This window comes from Typopeltis vanoorti, chromosome 17 (assembly GCF_054136105.1).
Source record: "Typopeltis vanoorti isolate ZY-2024b chromosome 17, IOZ_Tvanoo_1.0, whole genome shotgun sequence".
NCBI classification, from domain to species: domain Eukaryota; kingdom Metazoa; phylum Arthropoda; class Arachnida; order Uropygi; family Thelyphonidae; genus Typopeltis; species Typopeltis vanoorti.
Window position 1 is genome coordinate 104271554 of NC_143565.1, and position 23683 is coordinate 104295236.

Consider the following 23683-nt stretch of genomic DNA (forward strand, 5'->3'; position numbering starts at 1 on the left):
TTTCTTAATTTTGGGTTTGAAAAAGTAGGGTTCATCTTATACACGGAAAAATACAGTATTTGTTGCAATTTGCACTTCATACAAGAAGAATTCACATGTACCTTCTATAATTAGGTGGTAAACTATTTAATCCCCCCCCCCCCCGAATTACATTGAGAGAGAGCTCTGCAGATGATATTTGAATTTTGAATGATAATCTAGGGCTGAATGATATTATCGTTTGTTACTTTGTTTTGCAAAATATTAATAGAAGAAGTAATTTTTTTGTAAAATCTTGCTATACTCTGTACATAATATCAGAGCACTAACTGCCATTTTACTATTTGAGTAAGTATCTCACCATGAACCTTTTTCCTGAACATGCTTTTCATATGGAATTGGTGAAGAGATTATATAATAACTAATTAATAAAATTAGTTATTAACTAATTTGTAGTACTGCTATTGTGAAATAAATGTCATTTTGTGTGCGAGAATGAAAGATGTCTTTTTTAAAGGCAGAAACTAAAATAAACCAGGCCGGTCTGGTTGGCCAAATGATTAGCGTATCTGCTCTTCAGCCAAAAGGTTGCGGGTTCGAATCCCACCTTGGGCATGGATGTTTGTGATTGTCTGTGAGAGTACTAGTGGTTGTAGTTGGTGGTAGATGGCATTGGTGTTAGATGATGAAGGTTGGTGGAGCAGTGAGATGTAGAGTTGTAGAGTACATACCCTCCCTCGATGAGTCTTTGGACTCCCTGGAGGTGTGATGTAATAATAATAATACTACTAAATGCCCGATGTAAGAAGACAACATAATATAGCAATAATCTTTGATTAGTAATATACATGTTAATGCTTATCACTATTACTGTTATAAAATATCATGCCATTTGTCATAAAATTTTATAATGATCGGTTTACCTTTCTCACATGTAATTATGCTATACTATCAATTACTAGAAAGTCCGCGCAGTTAGCCTAGTGGCTTTGCACTTCGCAACCATATGCCCGGGGAAGGAGTGTCCTAAGTTCGATTTCCGTCGCCGACGTGAGGAGCTTAAGGATCTTCCTCAGCCATAGCCAAGTTAGCCAGTCTTGGGCGTGGACAGCAAGGTCTGGGGTTTTTCATCCCGCAAGCAGGCAAACCGGCCCCTTGAATACGCACAGATCTACAGCCACAAATACTTAACCCCCATAAGGGGAATCAACTCGCCCCAATAGGGACAGGGGAGAAAAGGGAGGGAACTCCATATGAATAAATAAATAAATTACTAGAAATATAACTAAGATTTAAATTTAGTTATAGAATTAAAAGATGGAAAACTGCAAGAAATTGTCACATTGCCAGCATTGTATTATTATTTAGATTATTTTTTTATCTGCACAACTTTCTACTATTGTTCCTTTGAACTCTAATAGTGTAATATCATATACTTCAATGCTGCAACTGAGATATCAGCTAATATATGCATGATTTATGACTCATTATTTTAACTCGTGTTTTGAATGTAGTTAACGGTCTGTTTCCCTCTGATGTCCACATGACGTTGGATGAAATATATTGGAGTATTTGAATAAAATTTTATATACATTTTTTTTTACATATGTAAGTAAGCCTTAAAAGTTATTTAAATATGTATTATTGTGTGAAGAATTATTTGTGATTAATTTCAAAATGTTACTATAGTACTTCAAAGTATTGTACATTACCCAAAATATTTGTGATTGATAAAGTGGATATCTTTGATTTTGCCCATAAAAAAGGTAAACTATACTGAAGAAATTATTGTAATTTGCAAGTGTGCCATTGCCCATCAGAAATGTATTAATGTGAAATCTAACTACATGTTGCTAACATGTGCAGTGTAATGCACTTCTTAATGGTTTTCTTTGATTATGGGTTGATTGAGAGAGAGAGAGGAGGGGAGGTTAATAAGAGATAGTAAAGAACTGTTTATTAATTGAGTGATTGATGATAAGAAGTATTAGTAAAACCTTGAATCTTGAAAAGTTTTTAACAAGAAAAATAAATAAATAATTTGTACGAGGTGAACCAATAACTGAAAATTTTGAACTAGTTAATTTTGTGATAATGGAAACACGAATAATCTTGAATTAATTTTTTTTAACAGAAAAAAATAAATTCGTAGAATGTTTTCTAATGTTCTTCAGTTGAATATACAGTTCCATAAATATGAACTTTATTTAGTAAATTTTTTCATAACTATTTTCCAGCCGCATTAGATGTTATACATAATTTCTGAACTGGACAGAAATTAATTTATCTTGAAATTTTAATTACAAATCTTTGTTTTAATTGGAAAATAATGAACATGGAAATGAGAAGGGATTCATAAGTCCTGAAACATGTAATATCATTTAAAGATTACCTTTATGTGGGGTATTTCACAACCTGCAAGTTTAAAATTTACAAAAACAGTCTCTTTTATTAATATTTTTTACTTTCATATCTTTAGTCAAGTATTGCATTTTAGCCAGCTCCTGGTTTGCTATGTGGATTTAATTACATGTGTCATGGGTTTTGAAACTCACGATGGTATGCATTTTTGGATAGCTGGTAGAAACTTCTTTACTTGGAGGGGGAAGATTTTCATTGCCTGATGTGAGACCACCTCCCTGCCTATTTATTGTAAAAGTTCTGTGTTTGCTCTCTAAAGTAGGGTTTCTAGATTATCTAATTCTTAGCTCTACCCCCCCCCCCCCCCCACCATGGCATTGAACGTCTATAGCAGTGGTTCTCAACGGTGTTCCCGAACGCTGGTGTTCTGCAGAAGGTGAATAGGTGTTCCGCGTAGAAGTTCTGGAATTTGTCATTTTTCAATTAATTTGTCAGCACAAATTAATTTAATGATGGTTTAATTGATGTTACTTAATTATTAATCAATAATTAATTATCGATTATTGATTAATAATAAAAAATCAGATAAATTACCAATTAATTATTTTATACATTACAAAATAACCAAGGTGTTCCGTGAAAATTTCAGGATTTGTGAAGTGTTCCGTAGTCGAAAAAAGTTTGAGAAACACTGGTCTATAGGTTTACAAGTGAATGAGATTGACATTAAAAATTTAAATCCTTAAGATATTTGAATTTAAGATCTCCTTACCACATTCATAAAGAACATCTGTTAGGATTGCAGAATTATCTATTCAGCAGTATGTTATTGATCTTCATTCTGTATGCTTCTGTACACTTGCACATTCTTACCTTTATGCATGTGACGATACCTTGGTGGTCAAAGTGAAATATTGGGTTAATCATTAAGTAAGAGTTAATTATTATCCCTAAATGACATTTTCTTCCATTCAAATAAAAATACATAAATGATAATCAACATTTATGTGTCCATGCCAAATTAATGAGCTCAGTGTTTTCTAAAAATAGAACACCTCTTTGAAGCTGAAGGAGAGAAAAAATCAGAAGTAAGAAAGTTGGTGTACTTTTATTGTTATAATAATATAGGTTTGTAGGGTTTTAAAATTAGTCCGTGCTGTTAGCCTAGTGGCTTTGCGCTTCACAACCATATGACTGGGGAAGGAGTGTCCCAGGTTCGATTCCTGTCGAAGACGTGAGGAATTTGATGATCTTCCTCTGTCATAGCCAAGTTAGCCATTTTTGGGCACGGGCAATAGGGTTTTTCTGCCAGTTTATCTGGCGTTTTTCATCCCACAAGCAGGCAAACCGTCTCCGTGAACATACGCTACTACAGAACCCCCCCCCCCCCCCCCCAGCGGCAGGTCAGTTGGGAGTGGTACTAACAAGAAGTTGCATCTAAGTAAGACGCAGACCCCGCATAGGAAGCAGGAATAACGCGTAGTGAAAGAAGAAGGGTTTTAAAATTAAGATCAAAGTTAAATATTACCTAAAACTTTCAAACAACCTATTTTTTGTCCCAAACATAAAAAAAAAAAAGAAAAAAAAAAGAAAAATAAGAAAATAAATTACCTTATTGTGTATATGATGAAGGTAAACATCTAATGTGATTCATTATTCATATCACACATTATGAAGTATTATTAAACCTGATATGAAAATTAGAGATGTTAAACTCAGCCTGTTACTCTTTTGAGTCGAATAAATGCTTTGACAAAATTGGTAGGAAAGATGCTGATAAAAATTTATCAAAATAGGTAGGAACAAGGGGAAAACAACTGTAATCTCAGTGAAGAACCTGTAGAAAAACAAGTAACACATTTCAGCTGTTTATGTACAATTTTTAGTGAAGATGGAAAATTAATACCATGCATGCCGGGGTATGTTTCACATGACACACACACATCATGGAAGTTCACTTGACCTTGTAATGTGTCCTTTCTGTTTTGTGCTGGTGGGCACATTTTTACACATTTGGCTAAGATATATAGAAAAACAATTTATTACTGGTTATTTTTTGCAAAACAGAATGTCCCCCCTCTCCTTTTTTTTTTTTTTTTTTTTATAAATTTGCACATGCATAACTAATTTATAGAATGACACATAATCTGTTTTCAAGTAAATTGTTAGATATTTATTTGACAAATCTGTATTCTTTGCATAAATACATACTTGCATTTATGATAATGAAATATTCATTAGAAATTTAAAAATACAAACAGTTTGGTGGAACATCTTAATTGACAATGAATTATATAACTGGAAAGCAGAAAGTCTTTACCCTTCTAATATGACTGTGGTTTCTCTAGAAAGCCCATGATACTTGACAGATGGTAAACTAGAATTATGAGACAATTTGTCACCATCTCCCCAATGAATGAGTGCCCAACAGTACTATTTATACAGTGTCTGGTGCGAACGTGTTAAAAAAGGAAATAAACAATTGAATAAGCAAAGCAGGTATGATGGAAAGCCAGTTGAATAAACTTTACATGGAATAAAAGAGAAATTAGCCAGATCACTAAACTGGTAGTATCCACAACTGGCTCTATGTGAAAGCTGTGAGAAGGAAACTCATGGAGTTTGAAAGAAGCATTGTGATAGGATGCCATGTTGCAGGTGTATCTATTTAGCAAACTGTTGACATATTGGGCCATTCCAGGTCAATCAGTGATATCACGCTTGAAGATGAAAGGGATCTAACTGCAAGTGCTACCTGCATTGGATGATCCACCACACTCACTGAACATGACTGTAGGGTGCCACAAAGGATAATATGTTAAAAACTGCTATTCGTCCCTGATACATTGAATACAGAGTTCCAGGCATCGACTGGAACAAGGATCTGCACAAAAACATTTAGAACCTGAGGCTCACAACATGGGAGGATCACAATATGCAAGCCTACCTTGAACCATCATGCAGCATCATCTTCAGTGGTGCAAAGAGCATGTGTAATCAGAGGTGGAAACTTGGGAAGCTGTACTTTGGAGTGACGAATCGCGCTACGTCCTCTGCCAAGCAGATGGATGGGTTTGAATGTACAAAAATAAGTTCAAAGCTAATAATAACAGTAAGTATCCACTGGAATTTTGTTCAGGATGTGGACTAGTTATGTACCACTAGTACCATGTTCCAACATAAAGATGTGCACAAAGTTATGGGGGAAAAGACAAGAACATTTTAACTGATTATTTTAACTGTATTATTGCCATCCATTACCTTGGAGGGTAATGGATGGCAATGCTGTAGCCAATGAAGTTCTAACCGAGGCTCGGCTATTGCTGTTACCCTCTTGCCATGATCAGAGCTTTAATAGCTCAATAACACCTTATCCCTGACTGTATTATTGTTAATAGTGGTATCCGCATGCTGGCTCGGGATAATACAAGAGTATGTAAGGGATTTGAAAAGGAATTGATTACCATCAGATAGTTTTCAGAGTTGAACTATAAACCAAATATACAAATATCACTTGTATATTTGAGAAGCAGAATGTGAGAGTGTGTCAGATCTTGTTATAGGATCAGAAGACCTCCATAACTAAAGTGGCTGGCTACATTCTCCAATTGGGGAAAGTGATCATGTGGTCTAGATGTGGGAGATAGCAAAATGTGGAAATTATAGTTAAGATGGAGTATACGTTGAACTACAAGGCAGGTGATTATGATATATTTGGGAGGCAGTTTAAAGCAATACCATAGCATAAAGATCTGCAAGGGAATGATAATGATAATAGTGCATGGGGGATAAGCAAGGGGCATCTTGAGGAAGCAATATCACACTTTATACCTAATGTCAGGAGGGTAAATTAGATAGGAGTTAGATGGATGAGTAGTATCATTAAGCATGAGCTGCAAAAATAGAAAATGTTGTGCAGGATATATAAGGAAAAATGTGACCAGCTAACTCATGAACAGTACAAGGATCAGGCAAGAAAGATCATCAGCATGGTAAGGAATGAAAAATCAGATTATTAGAAAAAATTAGCTGAGCAGGCAAAAGGAAATCACAAAGAGTTTTTTTTCATTATGGCAAGTAGGAGAAAGAATGACTGTGGAAGGATAACTTTAATGAGTGCAGTTGTTAGACAAATCTCTCAATAGACAAAACTATTGAGCTACTTAGTGACCATTTTGCAAGACAAGGACTGATGTGAGAACAGAGGTTAATGAATTGAAGGTGCTTAGGATATTGCAGAATCTTATTGCAAATACAGCTGTGGGATTGGATGGGATATTGGTTCAACATTTAAGATGTGCAGGGGAACTGATGATGCCTTTGACTAAGCTGTTTAAGTCTCAGCTCTTGCAAAGTTCCAAGAGAGTGGAAGGAGGGAAAAATAATTATTTTGCGTAAAATCAAATCTAAGTCTGTGGTAGCAAATTATAGACCAATCAGTATCTCAGGAGTAGTGGGAAAAGTTGGTCAAAAAGAGAATTCAGGAGTGGGTGGATAAGAATATTGATACTTTGAGAGGGGCAGCATGGCTCTGTGAAGGGTCTAATAACTTTTTATAATAAAGCTGGAAATACTGCTGGATTTTGCAGAGGCATTTGATAGGATACCACATGGAACTCTGTTACACAAACTGCAACAAATGGAGATGAATATGAAACTAGTGATATGGATAAAAAAAGGTGACTGATGGACAGATACCAAAAAGTAGTATATGGAAGAACAGAATCCAGGAGAAGGCAGGTATGAGGAAATCTCAACAACCACTGTCCACCTTAACTGCACAAACCACACATTACACAGTTTTTTTCTGCCACAAGGGTGATTTGTGCATTCATCAGAACTGATGTACCATGCCAGTTCTCTCTCAAATCCTCAAATCCCCCCCCATCGTTTGATCTGCTTTGGCTCAAAATTTTCCTACCAAACCAACCTGCCCTGCCCTTTTCATGTGCTCTTTTACTCTCTCTATTGCTCTTCAAACTCCATTAACCACTCTGACCTCTTCAACTATCTCTCTGAAGCTTAACTTTTTACATTCGAAATACCCTAATAGTGAAGTCTTCCTTCTTGGGGACTTCAACATCTGCCTCAGATTGGCTTCCCTTCTCCAGTTCTGATCAAGCAGGCAGAAATGCTGAGACACCCATCACAGATCATCTTTTGTATGCTGTGGGTATCGTTTCTTCTCTTGACAACTCAGATCACAACTTTATACAAGTCTCTTTGCCACTGAACATTCATTCACCAGTTCTCAGTGTCATGTTCTTTACCACTACAAGGGTGCCAAATGGGTCAACCTTCATGACTTCTATTCCTCTTTCCTATGATTCAAACACCTGTTCAGACTTGAATAACAGAAATCATCCTCATTCCACTCCAAATTCAAAGCCACCATCCAACCTCTGGGTTTCAGAAAAATGTGGCAATGCAGTAAAAGAAAAAAACCTCTGCATACCATAAATGGCTCAAGACCAAAACTCCAGCTGCTCACTCGGCCTATCTGCAACTCACAACAGCTGTAAAAGAATCATCACCAAATCCAGATGAGTCTTTGAATGGGCCAAATGTTGCAAACTTGCCTTCTACCCAAATGGCAGTTGCTCCTTCTGGTCTCTTCCCAAGACCATCAGGCACAACTTTTGCCCATCCAGGTTTCCACCACTCTCACATCCAGATGGTACTGTAATTACCTCACCTAGACCAATTTACTGGCATCATTCTTCTCTTCCAATGCCTGCATTTGATGACATGGACACAGTTCTCTCCACTCCATCAAGAACAGCTCTCTCCATAGTCTTCTGCCAGAAATAAATCTGAAGAATCCTTAATAACCTGAACACAAACAAGGCTTCTGTTCCTGATGGCATCTTACCTATTGTGTTAAAAAAAATTGTGCCCAAGAACTAACACCTATTTTGTACTACCTCTTAGGTTCTATCCTATTCAACTGGCGTCTACCCTACAATATGGAACAGGTCCACATCCAGCCCATCTCAGAGAAAGGTGATAAAAATCAACCAATAAATCACTGTCCAATTGTTCTCACTTCTGTACTCTCAAAAATTATGGAGATTATCACCAACCAACTCTTGAACCACATAGAGCCTACCAACTCATTGTTGACGAGTAGTACAGATTCTGCCACTTGTGATCTACAGTTTATCCTTGTATTCACCTCCCCTGGACTCGAGCCATATATAAATTTGGAGAAACTCACATGGTTGCCCTTCACATTTCAAAGGCATTTGATTGGGTTTTGCACAAGACCTACTTAAAAAAAACTGCCATCCTATGGTCTGCCTTCCACACTCTGCAACTGAATTGGCAACTTCCTCACTAGTCACTCACTGTGTCATGGTGGATGGTTTCCTCTCCAGATTTTCCCACCAATGCAGCAGTATCCCAGGGTTCCATTCTTTCACCCACTCTCTTCCTCCTGTATATAAATGATCTGCTCTCACAGACTTTCAGTCTTATCCATAGCTTTGATAATGACAGTACATTCCTTTTTTCATTTTCATTTAACAAACCTTGTAGTGCTCAAATATTAGAATCCTTAAGATCCACCATGACCAGTGGCCTGAACTCCAATCTCCTAGCTGTGTCCAAATGGGGCAAGGACAACCTTGTAGATTGCCGTGCCACCAAAACTCAGTCCTGTCTGACCTCTTGCAAGAAAGAGCTCACATCCCTTCCCTTACCTTCGGTAATATTGAGATATCCAAATACGATCAGATTTCCCTTCTTGTCCTGACTTACACTTCCGATCTTTCCTGGCACAAACACATTGTAACTATAGCTTCTGCAGCTGCCAAAAAACTTGGTCTACTGTTTTTAACAAGACACTACTTCACAACTGCTAACTCTATACAAATCCTATATCTAACCAACCATGGAATATTGCTCCCATAGTATGGAATGGTGCACAAGAATCCTCTCGAAGATTGCTCGATTCTATTCAGAAGAGGGTATTCTGGCTAATTATGATCCCTCTCTCACAGATGTTCAGTTTTTGCCTTGTGCCTCTTCTACAGATATTTTCATGGGCAGTGCTCTGTTGAATTGTTCATTATTATTCCTCCACTTTCCTCGAAAATCATTAGAAAAGAGCCATTGCTAACCACTACCCTTTTACAGTCCATTTCCCCCTACCACACATAGCACTAATGTGATATAGGTCTTGTGGTCTTTTGTGTGTGGATAAGGGAGAATCACATACAGTGATATTCTTGGATTTTGCAAAGTTGTTTGATAGATTACCAAATAATAAGTTGATGTACAAGCTGCATAGGATGGGAATAGAGATCTCTGAACAATACTAGCAAATTGTGCATGATGGAGCAGAGTCTTGAAAAAGGATAACCAGTGGCATGGCCAAGGTTTTGTTTTTGAGCCCTTGCTGTTTTTAACTTGTTTGTAAATGATATATCCTGTGTGCTGACTGGAGATCTTCAGTTGTTTGCTGATGATGCAAAGTTGGGGGAGGATTATAAGTAACACTGCTGTTAATTCCTTTCAGCAAGATTTGAATAGACTTTTGACTTGGACAAAGGAGGAGTGTAGATGTAATGATAAGTGCAAGCTGTTGCATTTTGGAGTGCAAAAATATAAGGCTGTGTACTATATTGACAGTGCTGTAATGCAGGATGTGGATGAGATTCGTAATTTAGAGTGCATATTGCAAGTAGTGCAAACACTGCACCATTGTAGTGCCACTATGATAAAATTTCTATACTGACATGTAGAAATAAGGAGGTAGTTATGCCACTATATAAAGCACTGGTCAGACCACACTTGGACTACTGTGCTCAGATTTTGTCATCTGGTGTACAATGTGATGTGGAAACATTGGAGAGGATCCAGAGATGAGTGACTATGACACTATCAGGACTTTGGAATGCTGGCCATGGAGACAGGTGATATGATAAAATCTTTAACTTAATGAGAGGATTTTATCACATTAATCCAGGGGGGGGGGAGCATAAAAAGAGTAGAAGGCAAGAGAGAAAGAACTAGAGGCTGTCCCTGGAATTTATTTATAAACAGTGTGGTGAAGAGAGGTGTGAGGAGTAGATTTTTTTAATAGAGAATTCTCATTGAATGGAACGCATTACCAGAATATGTTGTTAGTGCAAGGAGTGTTAAGGATTTAAAGATTCAGTATGATAATCATGGGACACTCATTCAACTTCCCATGATGAGTCTACATGGAGGTTGTAATAATAATATTTATTATTATTATCGTCATCTTTGCTATACAGGTTTTCATACATTTTTTTTAGTGTTCAGATTTTTCTTTCTGTTTTTAGGTATTCCACCATTCTCATTTTAAGGGACATTATCTGCTCTTTTTTCTTCTTTATTCTTGAATGTTTTCTGGATAAGTTGTACTTTCTTACATTCTCTGTAATACATTTCCTATGGTCTTGCAGAATTCAGCATTCACTAATGCTAATGATAAATTTTCCTTTGCTAAGCTTTGTATTTCTTTGTTGTTCCATGAGTCCTTTGATCACTTCTGAAAGTTTTTTTTTTCCAGGTTTTTGATAACCTGGCCACTTCCACCTGTGTTTTGGTAATTGCCCAGTTATTAATTGCTGTTATGTCATTTCCTTCTTCCTATAAGATTTTTTTTCTGGTGGTGAGAAATGGTTTTTGAGTTCCAGCTGTGAAGTGCTTTGCAGTGGTTCTTAAGGTTTGTTGTATATTGAATTTCCATCTTTCTCATTCTGTGTTTAGTAACATTTTACATATTACCATTTAGTCATTACTGCCTGTGTGTTCCGTTGTTACTCAGGTGTCAGATTTCTTTGTATAATGTTTCAGCTTCATCATCATAACACGTGGTATGTGCAGATGCCTTGATTAGTAGTAATTGATATCTTTTGGATTATCTGGATTGCTAGTTTTGCCATTCTATCTGAGGAGCATTTGATCTCTGCAATACTGTTCTTCAGCTTCTTATTAATAATAAATCCTATACTATTATGGCATGTCTTTACTTCTGTGGTAGAATAGGTTTCAACTCTGTAGTTCTATAAGGTCTCCCCCTCCCCTTCCCGTTCCCTGTACATTTAGTCCAACAATATACCAGTTTATTTTGCAAAGTTTGTCCTCCAGTTCGAGGAGTTTTGAGTCAGAGGAAAGGGATCATCCATTATGTGTTGCCAAGCTCAGCATCAAATGATAGGCACTGGCTGTACCTCTGGGGATTCGTAGCACCCTCTGTCTTCATGCATTGGCTGCTACCTTTGCTAGTAACAGTCCAGCCTCAAGAGAATGAGGGTTGGGCTTTTTTTTTTTTTTTGTTGTTGTTGTATGGTTATAAGAGAGAAGAATGAAGCAATCTTGGAAGATTATAGCCATAATCACCATGCTGGTGGTGCAGATTAGTATTAGTGTTAGTGATGCAGAATAAGTGTTTCTTCTAGTCCAGATGGAATGGTTATATTGCTGTTGCCAGAACCTTTTGTGGAAATGGCTGTATGGAAGGTGAGGTTGACAGTTGGCTAGGAGAGGCTATGTGTTGTGCGTCCAAAGCCCATTCCTAGATGATGTCATATTCCTAAATAAATGTTTACTCCTGAATAAATTCAGTAAGTCTTCAGGATTTTTAATTAAATTCAGTAATTGCTATAACAAATCTGATATGAAAATCAGAGTAAAAACACTCAAAATAGGTGGAAACATTGAAAACATCAATTGCATCCTGAGTAGAGAACAGCTGGTGGAACAAGTAAAATATTTCAGCTATAATTATTCCTAATGGCACAGTTCTTAGTAAAGGTGACAAATTAACAAATTAGATATAAATTAACAAATAACAAATTAGATAATAGAATAAACAAAGCTGAAATAGTGAAGTGCTAACTGAATAAATTTATGGAATAAGAGAGAAATTAGCCAAAGCACTAAATGAACAATATGTAGGTGTTCAAACCATTTTCAAATTATAGATATGAGAGTTGGGATAGAAATAAAACAATCGATGAAACACTGGAGACCACATATATGAGAGTTCTGAGAAAAATGTCATGAACAGATGCAATCAGTTGCAAAATCCCATTAAAAAGGGAAGAACTTGACATCATCATTTGAGAAATGTGAGAAGAGCTGATTTTTGAAGGTATGATTACTTAACTGAATGGGAGAAGAAAAAAGATTAGTAAAGCAGTGTTTGATTGCAGGAAAAAAAGACTCAGAGGAAGACAGATCTAGTAGATTGATGCAATCAGATGGAAAAATCAGATGGACCTTAAAAGACAGAAATACAAAATCCAGCAATATTGGCATCCTGACAGATAACACAATTTGGAGGATAATTGTTGATAGGAAGTTAGTACAACATAAATAGTTCATATTATTACTCTCATGGTATCCTATACACCTGTTGAGGATGAGAATGCATATTTGGAATCGAATCTGATATGTTCTCTTGCACTTTCTCTTAACACTTGTCAATATTTCATTCAATTCCATGACTGTATTTACAGAGATTTTGTAATATTCTAAGCACTTCCATTTCATGTGCCTCTGATTATGAAAGAACTAAAAGCAGGAAACTTGAATTACATCCAAATGACAGCCAAGCTAGAACTGTTCTGTTGCATAAGCAATTAGTTATAACTTTTGCACAGCACTTCTCCAACCCCTGTTGCACTCAAATGGCTCTATTGTATCATCACCCACAGAAAAAGTCAACTTCAGCTTCATACTTTATCATCAGAAAGAGATTAGAAGAATCTTGTCCAAATTTGACATCATGCTAGCTGATGGCATTCCTCCATTTGTCCTGGAGGTCTGTGTGCCAGAGCTGATTCCTGTCCTCAGTCACCTCTTTATGCTCTTATTCCACTAATATCTACCCCCACAGCCTGGAAATGGGCTTATGTTCATCCCTTTCCAGAGAACAGTGACAAATCCCTTCCATCATACTACTTGTCCAACTGCTCTCTCTCTCTTCAGCCCTCTACAAAATAATGGAGAGAACATCCAACTCCTATGCTACCTTGAAGATGCCCAACTAATAAACAACCATCAATATAGCTTGTATCACTGCTGATCAACAGGGGATCTGTTTACATATGTCACCATCTCTGGATAAATACTATGGAAAAGTTTGAATCTCAAGTAGTTGTACTTCATATCTTCAAGACTTTCAGCATGATCTGGCATGGAGGTTGATTAAGTAAGCACCCATCATTTGGTCTTTTCTACAATTTCTGCAGCTGGTTTGCCAGCTTTCTGACTGGATGCACATTACATATGATGGTGGAATGTTTCTTATCCTCTAACTAGGAAAATAATGTTTGGTTCCACATTCTGTTCTTTCACCTAGTCTCTTCCTTCTGTATATCAACAACTTACTCCAGCTGACCACCAACTCGGTATGAAGTTTTGCTGATGACATCACATTGCACTTCTCCTTTTCACTTGACCAACCTTGCACTATGCAAATCACCAACTTACAGTTCATCACTCCACTACCAACAATTCTGATCTCCAAGCTATTCTTCAGTGGGGTTCAGGATCACCTTGTCAATTTCACTGCTGGCAAATCCACAGACATAGATCAAAAAGATCACAGAAAGCAATCCACAAAAATGGATTGCTTTCTTCCAGTATTATATTATTTTTGACAACACTCAGATCTGTAGATAAGATGAGATGTCTCTTCTTGGAATTACTCTCACATCAAGCTTCTCTTGGCTTGAACACATTGAAATAATTGCCTCCTCAGCATGCAAATAAATTTGGGTTTCTCTTTCACTCAAGACATTACTTTACCTCAAAACAACTATTAGTCTTTTATATAAATTGCCAGTCCACTCAACAGTTGAATATTACTCACACATTTGGGGTTGTGAACATGGGAACATGTATTTGGGCCATGAATAGGTACCTGAGATGGGAAGTTGCCTGAATAAGCAATCAGTTAGGAGTTGAAACCACACACACACACACACACACACACCTTGGGTCAACTAAGGGTTAGATAATCAATTTCCTCTGTTTTAGAGATCAAACATGGAATTTTTTTTTCAAGTTACTTCAATCAGCAGGGTGATAAAATTCATCTACCACCAAAAACACTCACAAACATCCATGCCCATAGTGAGATTTACCACATTCTGTTGATTTAAGAGAAGGTATGCTATCTACTCTGCCAACTAGGTTCACAACACATTGCCTTTTCATAAATTTTGCTTGGATGATGGCCAGGTTACATGTTTTTAAATCTTAGCTGCCATAATTAGAAATATAATTATTTCTGTTTATATGTGGTTGCTATTTAATTAACAGACTTGTTGAATTGTTCTACAGGGTGCTCCTCCTCGGTGGAGAGATTTCCATTCATCTTCCGTTATTGATTATAAAATGTACATTTTTGGTGGTAGAGGAGACCAGGAAGGACCATACCATTCACAAGAAGAAGTCTATTGCAATCAAATAGTTTATTTAGATACTCAAACTATGACTTGGGTGCATCCAAATTCACAAGGGAATATTCCAATGGGAAGGAGGAGTCATTCTGCCTGTAAGTATGTATTTATCTTTTTGGTGATTTGTAATATAAACCTAGTACATATATTTATTTATCTATGAAATAATGTTTTAATGTTACTCAAGAGTCACAATTTTTTTTATTATTTTTTTAAAATAAATCTATTCCATTCTATACATCAAATTATAGAGCACATTCTTGTGAGGCAAAATGTTACACGAATCGTTTGTTTTATGTTTAAGTGATTTTTTTCCCCTTTTTTTATTTTAGAATTACTGACAAAAATCAATTTCAAGAATTTTTACTCAGTAAGTTCAAATGCAGGCATACAGCTACTTCCTCTCCTTCTGATTCTGCTATAAATTGGTTAATATATACAGTGGCTGTTTAATATCCATTCGTGGTTCAGCTTCACTAACGGAACATTTTTTTCTTCTTTTTTTCTTTTCATTCCTTTGCTTCCCTTCAGAACAGTCTTATTCATTTCCTGTTATATAATCTTGAAAGCTTAAGATCAAATGCTAACAAGTTTCTCCTCAACCTTTCTGCCCATCCACATTATCATGGGTTATTGTACCACATTATCATAATTCATTGGATAATTCGCACCAAAAAAAAATTATAAATAATTCACTGGATGTTATTAACAATGAAAATTTTAAAATGATTTCAGTGTACAAGTTATATTTGAAGATCTCAGAATGGTAGTTTTTAATTTAAAGTAAGTATTTTGCCTTGGATATAAAATTGATGAAGATAGGGGTTATATAAATATAGATATTTTGATTTCATTGATAACTCCTCTGAATGTCAGATAAAAGTTTTGCTGAGATAGTCATCATAAGTTTGTGTCTTGTTCATCCTATTTTTCAGACTTGAACTGTTTTACAAGTAATGGCAAGGATTCTCTATGGAAAGACAGCAAGGAGCTTTGAAGCACTGAAATCCTGTTTAAACTCTGACCTATAGATGCATCTAAAGATTTTATTGCCACAATAGTTGACTGGCTAGAAGAGATCCGTCAAGCCAATTGTATTTCTTAGCAGGAAGCTCAGTAACTCAGAAAGAAACTACTTAATATTAGAGAAAGTAGTATTTGCCATTACATGCCTTTGTAAAAATTAAAATAATTGTATTTTCATTGAGGACAAGGTGGTTGAATCAGATTGTGGACTTTGATTCTTACTAAACATGAAAGACAAAAATCAAAGAAAATTGTAAAGCAAACATTTGGCATTTCAGGAACAGCCGAAAGTTTTCTTTTAACCATGGTTGCAAGAATGCAGTGGCTGCATGCATGTCATATACAAACAATCTGTAGGAATATTGAAAGAAAAATGAAGGGGAAAAAACTAAATCACGTTGAGTGCAAATATATTTTTTCCTGTTGTCCCATTGAAAATGATTCTGGTCTGAATAATGAACTTTCTTCAGAATGGGCTATAAGAAAATCAAGTTGGCACAATTGGTGTTGACAGTGAAGGCTACAACAGGTTAAATCTTTTTCACATCAAGGGTTAGGTTTGACTGTTCTGCTCCACTTTCATCTTACAACTAGTCTTTCTACCTCCCTTTTTCTCTTTGTTCTATATTTATCCATTTCTTTGGTAGCCCAGTATCTTTCCATCCCCTATAAATACTTCCTACATTTCTATATATTCATTGATCAGTTCATTTAAACTATAAATACCTAACTCTCTTCTAATGTCTTAATTTTTATATGGTCTAATTTTGTGTTTCCTTTGCCGTTCTTTACAATCTGATTTCTGCTGTCTGTTTTTACTTTGATCTTCTTTTTTAATAATCCATATTTCTTGAACCATATAATAGTGGTAGTGGCATTTACTTTATAAAATGTAAGTTGGGTTTTCTCTTTTTTCCACCTCAATATCTTTTCATTTGTTTCACAGATTTGAATTTTTTTATTTATTTTTTTCATCTGTCTTTCCTTTTAAAAGATATGTTATTATGAAATCTAAATAATTAAACTGTGGGTCACCTATCTATTATTTTATGTTCTATGACTATTTTTGATCTCATATGATATTGCCTTTAAATGTCACAGTTTTGTGATATTTAAAGGCAAATTGTTTGTGAACTCTTTTAGATTATATTGTTGGCTTATTTTATATAATTCATAAACTGATTTTTGAATGTCATATTCATTACCTTGCGAATAATCTGATCATCTGCATACAACATTGAATTAACAATCATTCCTCAGGATAACTGGATGCCTTGTTTTCTTGTTGTTTTCCATATTTTTATAATTTTATCAATACGACAGTGGACGGAGACTTGATGTTTAGGGGTCATGTCGCTAAAATTGTGAGATTATCACAATGGATTTTGGCAATGATGATGCGGAGGACTTGTACCTGTGGTTCCACTGAAAGAGCCAGTAGAGCAAATTTAGATAAATTCTTAGTAGAAAGGTGTATGAAAGTTTTAAAAAGAATCAAAATTGAGTAGCTTTTGAAGGCTACAGATGTCAACTCTGTACTCGTATAAGCGAACATCATTCAGGAAAAAGTGATTTTGAAAACATGAATCAGACCTAAATGACTGAGTGACAGAATTTGAAGAAAACTTTTATTGGCTCAGTAATGAAAGCCATTTAGTAAAACAAAACAAGTTTTTGATAATGGTAGAAAAATTAGAACTTCATGGCGGATTCAAGAAATCAGTTTCCTAGAAAAGACGAAATCATATCAAAAGTGTCTGGCAAATAAATCACCATGTGTCCTTAGATTGAATATAGAGAAAAAAATTATATGTAAATAAACTTAATGAAAGGCATGGGAGGCTTTGGATGAATATCATCATCATCAAATTCCTGCCATGTACCCTCAAGGGGTGTACAGGATATGGCAGTACTACATGAAAAAATTATATCATTACTAACTTCCTATCTACAATTTTCCTCCAAATCAGTCTGTTACTTGTCAAGACTCCAACATTATCATATCTTATATTTCTATCGTCTAAGGCACTTTGTACAGTATCAATCCACCTATATCTTGGTCTTCCTCTGGGTCGTTTTCCTGCCAACCTGGCAGAGAACGCTTGTTTTGCTAATCTTTCCTCTCCCATTCTATTTAAGTGACCATACCACCTGAGATTAGCTCTGATAACACATTCCTGGATGCTGACAATGTCAAGTTCTTTCCTAATATCCTCATTTTTAATGTGATATTGCCATTGATGCCATCTGTTCACGCCTCTAATCTTTCTTAGAACTCTCATATCTGCGGTCTCTAGTCTTTGGTCAAGTGTTTTACTTCTGACCCAGCTCTCAGATCCATAAGTTAAAACTGGTTTGAACACTGTCTTGTATATAGCTAATTTAGTGTTCCGACTAATTTCTCTCTTATTCCATATGAATTTATTCAATTGACTTCACACCATACCAGCTTTGCTGATTCTGTTGTCTATTTCTATATTTAATTTACCATCTTCAGTAAAAATCGTGCCTAAGTAGCTGAAATGTTTTACTTGTTCCACAGGTTCTCCATTCACAACACAGTTGACATTTTCAATGATTCTACCTATTTTCATTGTCTTTGTCTTTTTATTGCTGACCTTCATACCATATCTATTACAACAGCTATTCAATTTAGTCAGAGAATCTTGCAGACTTGTAGCGGATTTATTTAGAAGTATAACATCATCTGCATGAAGCAAAGAGCTGACATTAACATCTCCAATTTTGATATCAGGTTTAATACCACTTTCCTTCACAATGTGATTCATATAGATAATGGATAACAGAGGGGATAATGTACATCCTTGTCTCACACCAGATTTAACATTAAACCATCTTCCTGTACTTCCTTCAATTCTAACTGCTGACTTACAACTCAAATAAAGACTAAGTATTGCTTGATATAATGCCCCATTGACACCATATAACTGCAGCGTATTGAATAGCTTCTCTCTTGGCACCTCGTCATTCAGATCGACAAAACTTAAATACAGATCATTGTTATATTCCCATGCTTTCTCGACTATTTGTCGTAAAGTGAAGATCTGATCCTGACAGCCTCTATTTGGCCTGAATCCAGCTTGTTCTTCACCAAGCTTTTCTTCCACAATTCTTCTCAACCTTTTCTCAAGTATACTTGCATAGATTTGGCCGGGAACACTCAGTAGGGAAATACCTCTGTAATTCTCACATTCAGTTTTATTTCCCTTTTTATATATGGGTACTATGAGAGCTCTACTCCAATCATCGGGAATTTGTCCCTCTGTCCAGGCTTTCTGAACTATGCAGTGCAGCCACTGTAAGACTTATACCACCATACTTCAGCATTTCTGGTCGAATATCATCTACTCCTGTTGCCTTTCCACATTTCAAGCCTTTGATGGCTTTTTCTACTTCAAGTATGGATATGTATTCCTGACTGCATGGCTGGTCAGTGTTTTTTATCACTGTGCTGTCATCACTGCTTGTTTCATTTAGCAGTTTTTCAAAGTAATTACTCCATACTTCAAGGATATCTTTTTCTCCTGTTTTCATGTCACCTTTATCATCTCTAACTCCTTTTACACCACTCTTTCCTCCATTCCTAAGCTTCTTCAACAACCTCCAGAATATTTTGCCACCTTCTTGATATTTATTTTCTATATTCTTACCAAAGTCCTCCCATGACTTTTGTTTAGCTAGTTTTACACACTGTTTAGCTTTCTTACATTTGTCTCTGTATTCTGTAAGAGTAAAAGCTGACTTATTGCCAGAAACTTTTGATATGATTTCTTCTTTTCCTTCACTGCCTCTTTAACTTCCTGTGTCCACCAGGGAGTTCTGATTTTTTTATCCTTGCACACAACCTCACCACATGCCTCTCTGGCAGAATCAAACAATGTTTTCTTCAGAGTCTGCCACTGAATCTCCAAGGTTTGATTCCTGTTCTCAAACTCTTTCATTTTCTTTTCAATAATCTTTCTGTATTTTAATCTACAGTTCACATCTGAGAGCTGCTCAACTTTTATTTGCTTTAAAACTTTCTTACATGTCATTCTTTTCAATATGAAATTCTATTTTATCCTGCTCAAGACTAAATAGTGATCACTTCCAATTTCAAATCCTCTGTACACTCTGGTGTCCTGCACCAGGGAGAAAACATCACTATCAATAATAACATAGTCAATGAGACTTTTTCTTATTCCTGGCCTCTTCTCTCCATGTGAATTTGTGCGCGCATTTTTATGTTGGAACATGGTGTTAGTAATAACCAGTCCATGTCCTGAGCAGAAATCCAACAGATATTTGCCATTATTATTAGCTTTGCTCTTTTCTCCAAATTTTCCCAAAATATTTTTGTATGTCTCACAATCATTTCCTACTCTACTATTTAGATACCCAACAAGGACCAACTTTTCCTTTTTCATTGTGTCAGTTGCTTTTTCTAAAGTCTCCAAAAATTCCTCCACTTCTACCTTAGTAGAACCTTCTGTGGGACCATAGGCACAAATAAGTCTCATTGTCCAGTTCCCCATTCTCATATTTGCCCACATTACTCTACTTGAGACTGACTGGCATTCAAGAAGATTAGCCTCGTATTTTGTGTTGAATACTAGGGCTACTCCTCCTTTTACTTGATTGTCATTGCCTGAATATAACATTTTGTATTTATTGCTGAGAAAGATATCACCAGTTTTGGTCTTTTTTGTTTCAGTCACCCCTATTATGTCGATCTGGTACTTATCTAATTCCTCAGCTAGCTCCATTTCTTTGCCATTCAGGCTTCTTACGTTGATAGTACCGATCTTTAACTCTGGTAATGTTGAGTTGGGGTTTGTTTTCAGATTTGTTCCAGTAGCTGACTTTTCGCTGTTCGCCCCGGTTCCTTGGCGAAAACAACGGGGGCCTTGTTTAACCGGGCGACGCCCCAGCTGGCATGAAATTTTGTCATGTTGTACCATCATTTTTTATTTTGGTTTAACCAATAAGAATACAATTTGGTCGGCTAAATCCCAAATTGCCAGCCCATCATCATTCGTTCAGTATCAAAGTAGATACCCAACAGGGTGCACCAGGAGAAGGTGAGGATTGGACATTAGCTCAGAAGCCCTGGTCGGTTCTCCGCATTCCTTTAAAGGCTATGTGGAGGTCTCCTCTCAGTTATACAGCTTCGACCCTTAAGCACCCCTTGGATGAATATAGAAGATAAATATTTTAAAGTGATAAAATATTTTGAATGTTATTGAAAAAAGCTGAAATGGAAGAGAGAATAGCACAAAAGAAATCTGGGATGATAATGCTGATACATTAACTGAAGATATGATATTCTGAATTTCTGGAGTACTTTGAAAAATTGTTAAAGGAGAAAAAACATTGGCAGAAACTATCCAGAAGGAAGAATGCAGTCATGAGTCTCACTCCAGATCCACTCACCACAGGCAAGTTATCTGGTGATCAAATTTTTAGCCTCATTTAGTTGCATTTAAAATGTTATTTTCTTTGCATAATTTATACTGTATTTTAAAACATTATCTCATTCATGCTCAAGTTATTTGATCATGGGTGACTGCCAACAAATTTATTAAAGAAGTATTATTTTCAGAGTTAGAAATAAAATTTCTGGATCTGAAATCCTTAATTTGAACACTATAGCATTCGTTTTTTTTTTTTTTTTTTTTTTTTTTTTTAAAAAGAATTACAAACCAACTTGTAATTTTAGTCACCAGTTTTCTCCAAAAGTCATAATATAAACCAGTCATCTTCCCTTTCTTCCATATTTTTATCTCCTTTAGAACATTATTTTTCTTTTTATATGAAAGACTGTGAAAAAATGAAGTCATTAAAAACTTTGTATACCATGTCTTCTTACCCCAACAGTTGTCCTGTCATCTTTTTCTTAACTAGACAATTGATAACTTTTAAACGTTTTTCTTTTTATATGAAAGACTTCATAAATATCTACGAGGGTGGTCTGAAAAGTTCTTGGCTTAACAATGAAAAAATTAATTTATAATTTCAAAATTATTTTTATTTTTCAATATAATTTCCCTTAAGACTAATACATTTATTCCAGCGATGCTCCAGCACCATTATTCCATCCCTGTAGTAGTTCTCAGTAAGATCTGCAAAATACCCTCTCTACAGCTGCAATCATCTCTTGATTCGAAGAAAAACGCTGACCAGCGAGGAAGAGTTTTAGTTTTGTCAGAGATGGAAGTCAGAGGGAGCCAAATCTGGGGAATAAGGTGAATGTTCCATACAATTCATAGTGCAGATCCCTTAATTTTTCCATTGCCAAAAACACCTTTGTGGGCAGGTGCATTGTCCTGATGAAAGATGATTTTTTTCTTCTGCAAACCAGGTCTTTTCTCACAAACTTTTTTTTGTCTAGTCTGGTTAAAAGATTGCAATAATATTCCCATTTATTGTTTTACTCTTTTCAAGATAGATAATAAACAAAATGCCTTTAGCATCCCAAAACATTGATGCCATGACATTTCCTGCTGATGGAACCGGCTTTGTCTTCTTTGGCAGTGAACAACCGGCTTCTGGTCACTGTTTGGATTCTGGTGTCTACTGGTGAATCCAAGAAAGTCTCATCCACAGTAATAAATCAATGCACAAAATCAGTTTTATTCTTGTTAAAATGCTTCTAACACTTCAGAGATTTTCATGCGAGTACGTTTTTGATCTGCTGTGAGCAAGCACGGCACCCATCTTGTGCAAAGCTTTTTTATTTGCAATTCTTCATGTAAAATATATCCTACACATTCTTTTGAAATGCCCATAGTCTCAGCAATTTCATGCAATTTGACTGGCCGGTCATCCAATACCATATTGTGCACTTGATCAATGATTTCTGGTGTTACACTTTTTGGATGTCCTTCACGTGGATTATCTTCAAGGCTGGTACTGCCACGTTTAAACTCGGCATCCCATTTCTTAATTGTTGAAAACGAAATAGAAGAGTGCCCGCAAACTCTTATGAACTTCGAAGGCATTTCTTTTGGCATTAAACCTTCTTTTACAAAGAATTTTATAACCGCACGATACTCAATTTTATCCATTTTAAGGGATACAGAGAACACTTTTGCTTCAGACAGCTGTATAAAACAAACTACTAGATAGAATGACTTGCAATTTCACATGGATGCTTATAACAGTTGTACCAACTTAGGAAAAAAAAATCTTGCCGATGGTGTTGCCATCTGTCGTCGAGGCCGAGAACTTTTCAGACCACCCTCGTAAATGAATTTAATTTTTTCATCTGTTGGCATTGTTAATACCATGAAGAATTAGTTTAGTATTAACTAATTCTTCATGGTAACATGAAGAATTTAGAATTAGTATAATTAGAAGAATAATTATACAAATACTAGAAGTATTTGAAATAAGGTTGAGGAATTATTATCATTGGTTAGCACAACTTGGCCAAAAGTTATAGGCATTAGTGAAACGTGGTTGGCTGAGCATGATATGGTCATAGGAATAGAATGCATGGGATATAGTGGCTTCAAAGAGGACAGAATGGGGAGAGGAGATTTGCTAACGATAGCAGAGGAATTAAAGCCAAGAAGAGTAGAAGTACATCATGGGGACATGGATTCAAAGGGCAGAGGCCAACAGGACTAAATATGTAATTGGTTACTGCTATAATCCAGGACAGTATAAGGTAGAATGCAGATATCATACACACAAATTAGCATGATGAGCAGGTTAGGGACTTAGATTGGGAGGAGGAATGGTCACAGGCAGTGAAGGAAATGGAATTTATACACTTGCTGAGAGATTGATTGGAAGAGCCTCTGCTACTAATGGCTCACGCAAAAAGTTAAGCAAGTTTGAGTGCAGTTAGTAGTTGGAAGGGGTTCAAT

General features: G+C 36.0%; 1 protein-coding gene across 4 annotated transcripts in view; it reads left to right on the top strand.

Annotated features, from left to right (window-relative positions):
* The window catches only part of LOC150097733 (kelch domain-containing protein 3), a 178315-nt gene that overhangs the window by 53799 nt on the left and 100833 nt on the right, over positions 1-23683 (top strand). For all 4 annotated transcript variants that reach the window (XM_090407769.1, XM_090407768.1, XM_090407766.1 and 1 more), the window contains exon 5: positions 14665-14878. In XM_090407769.1, the coding sequence (XP_090263895.1) occupies positions 14665-14878 (214 nt within the window). The remainder of the gene's footprint in view (positions 1-14664; positions 14879-23683) is intronic.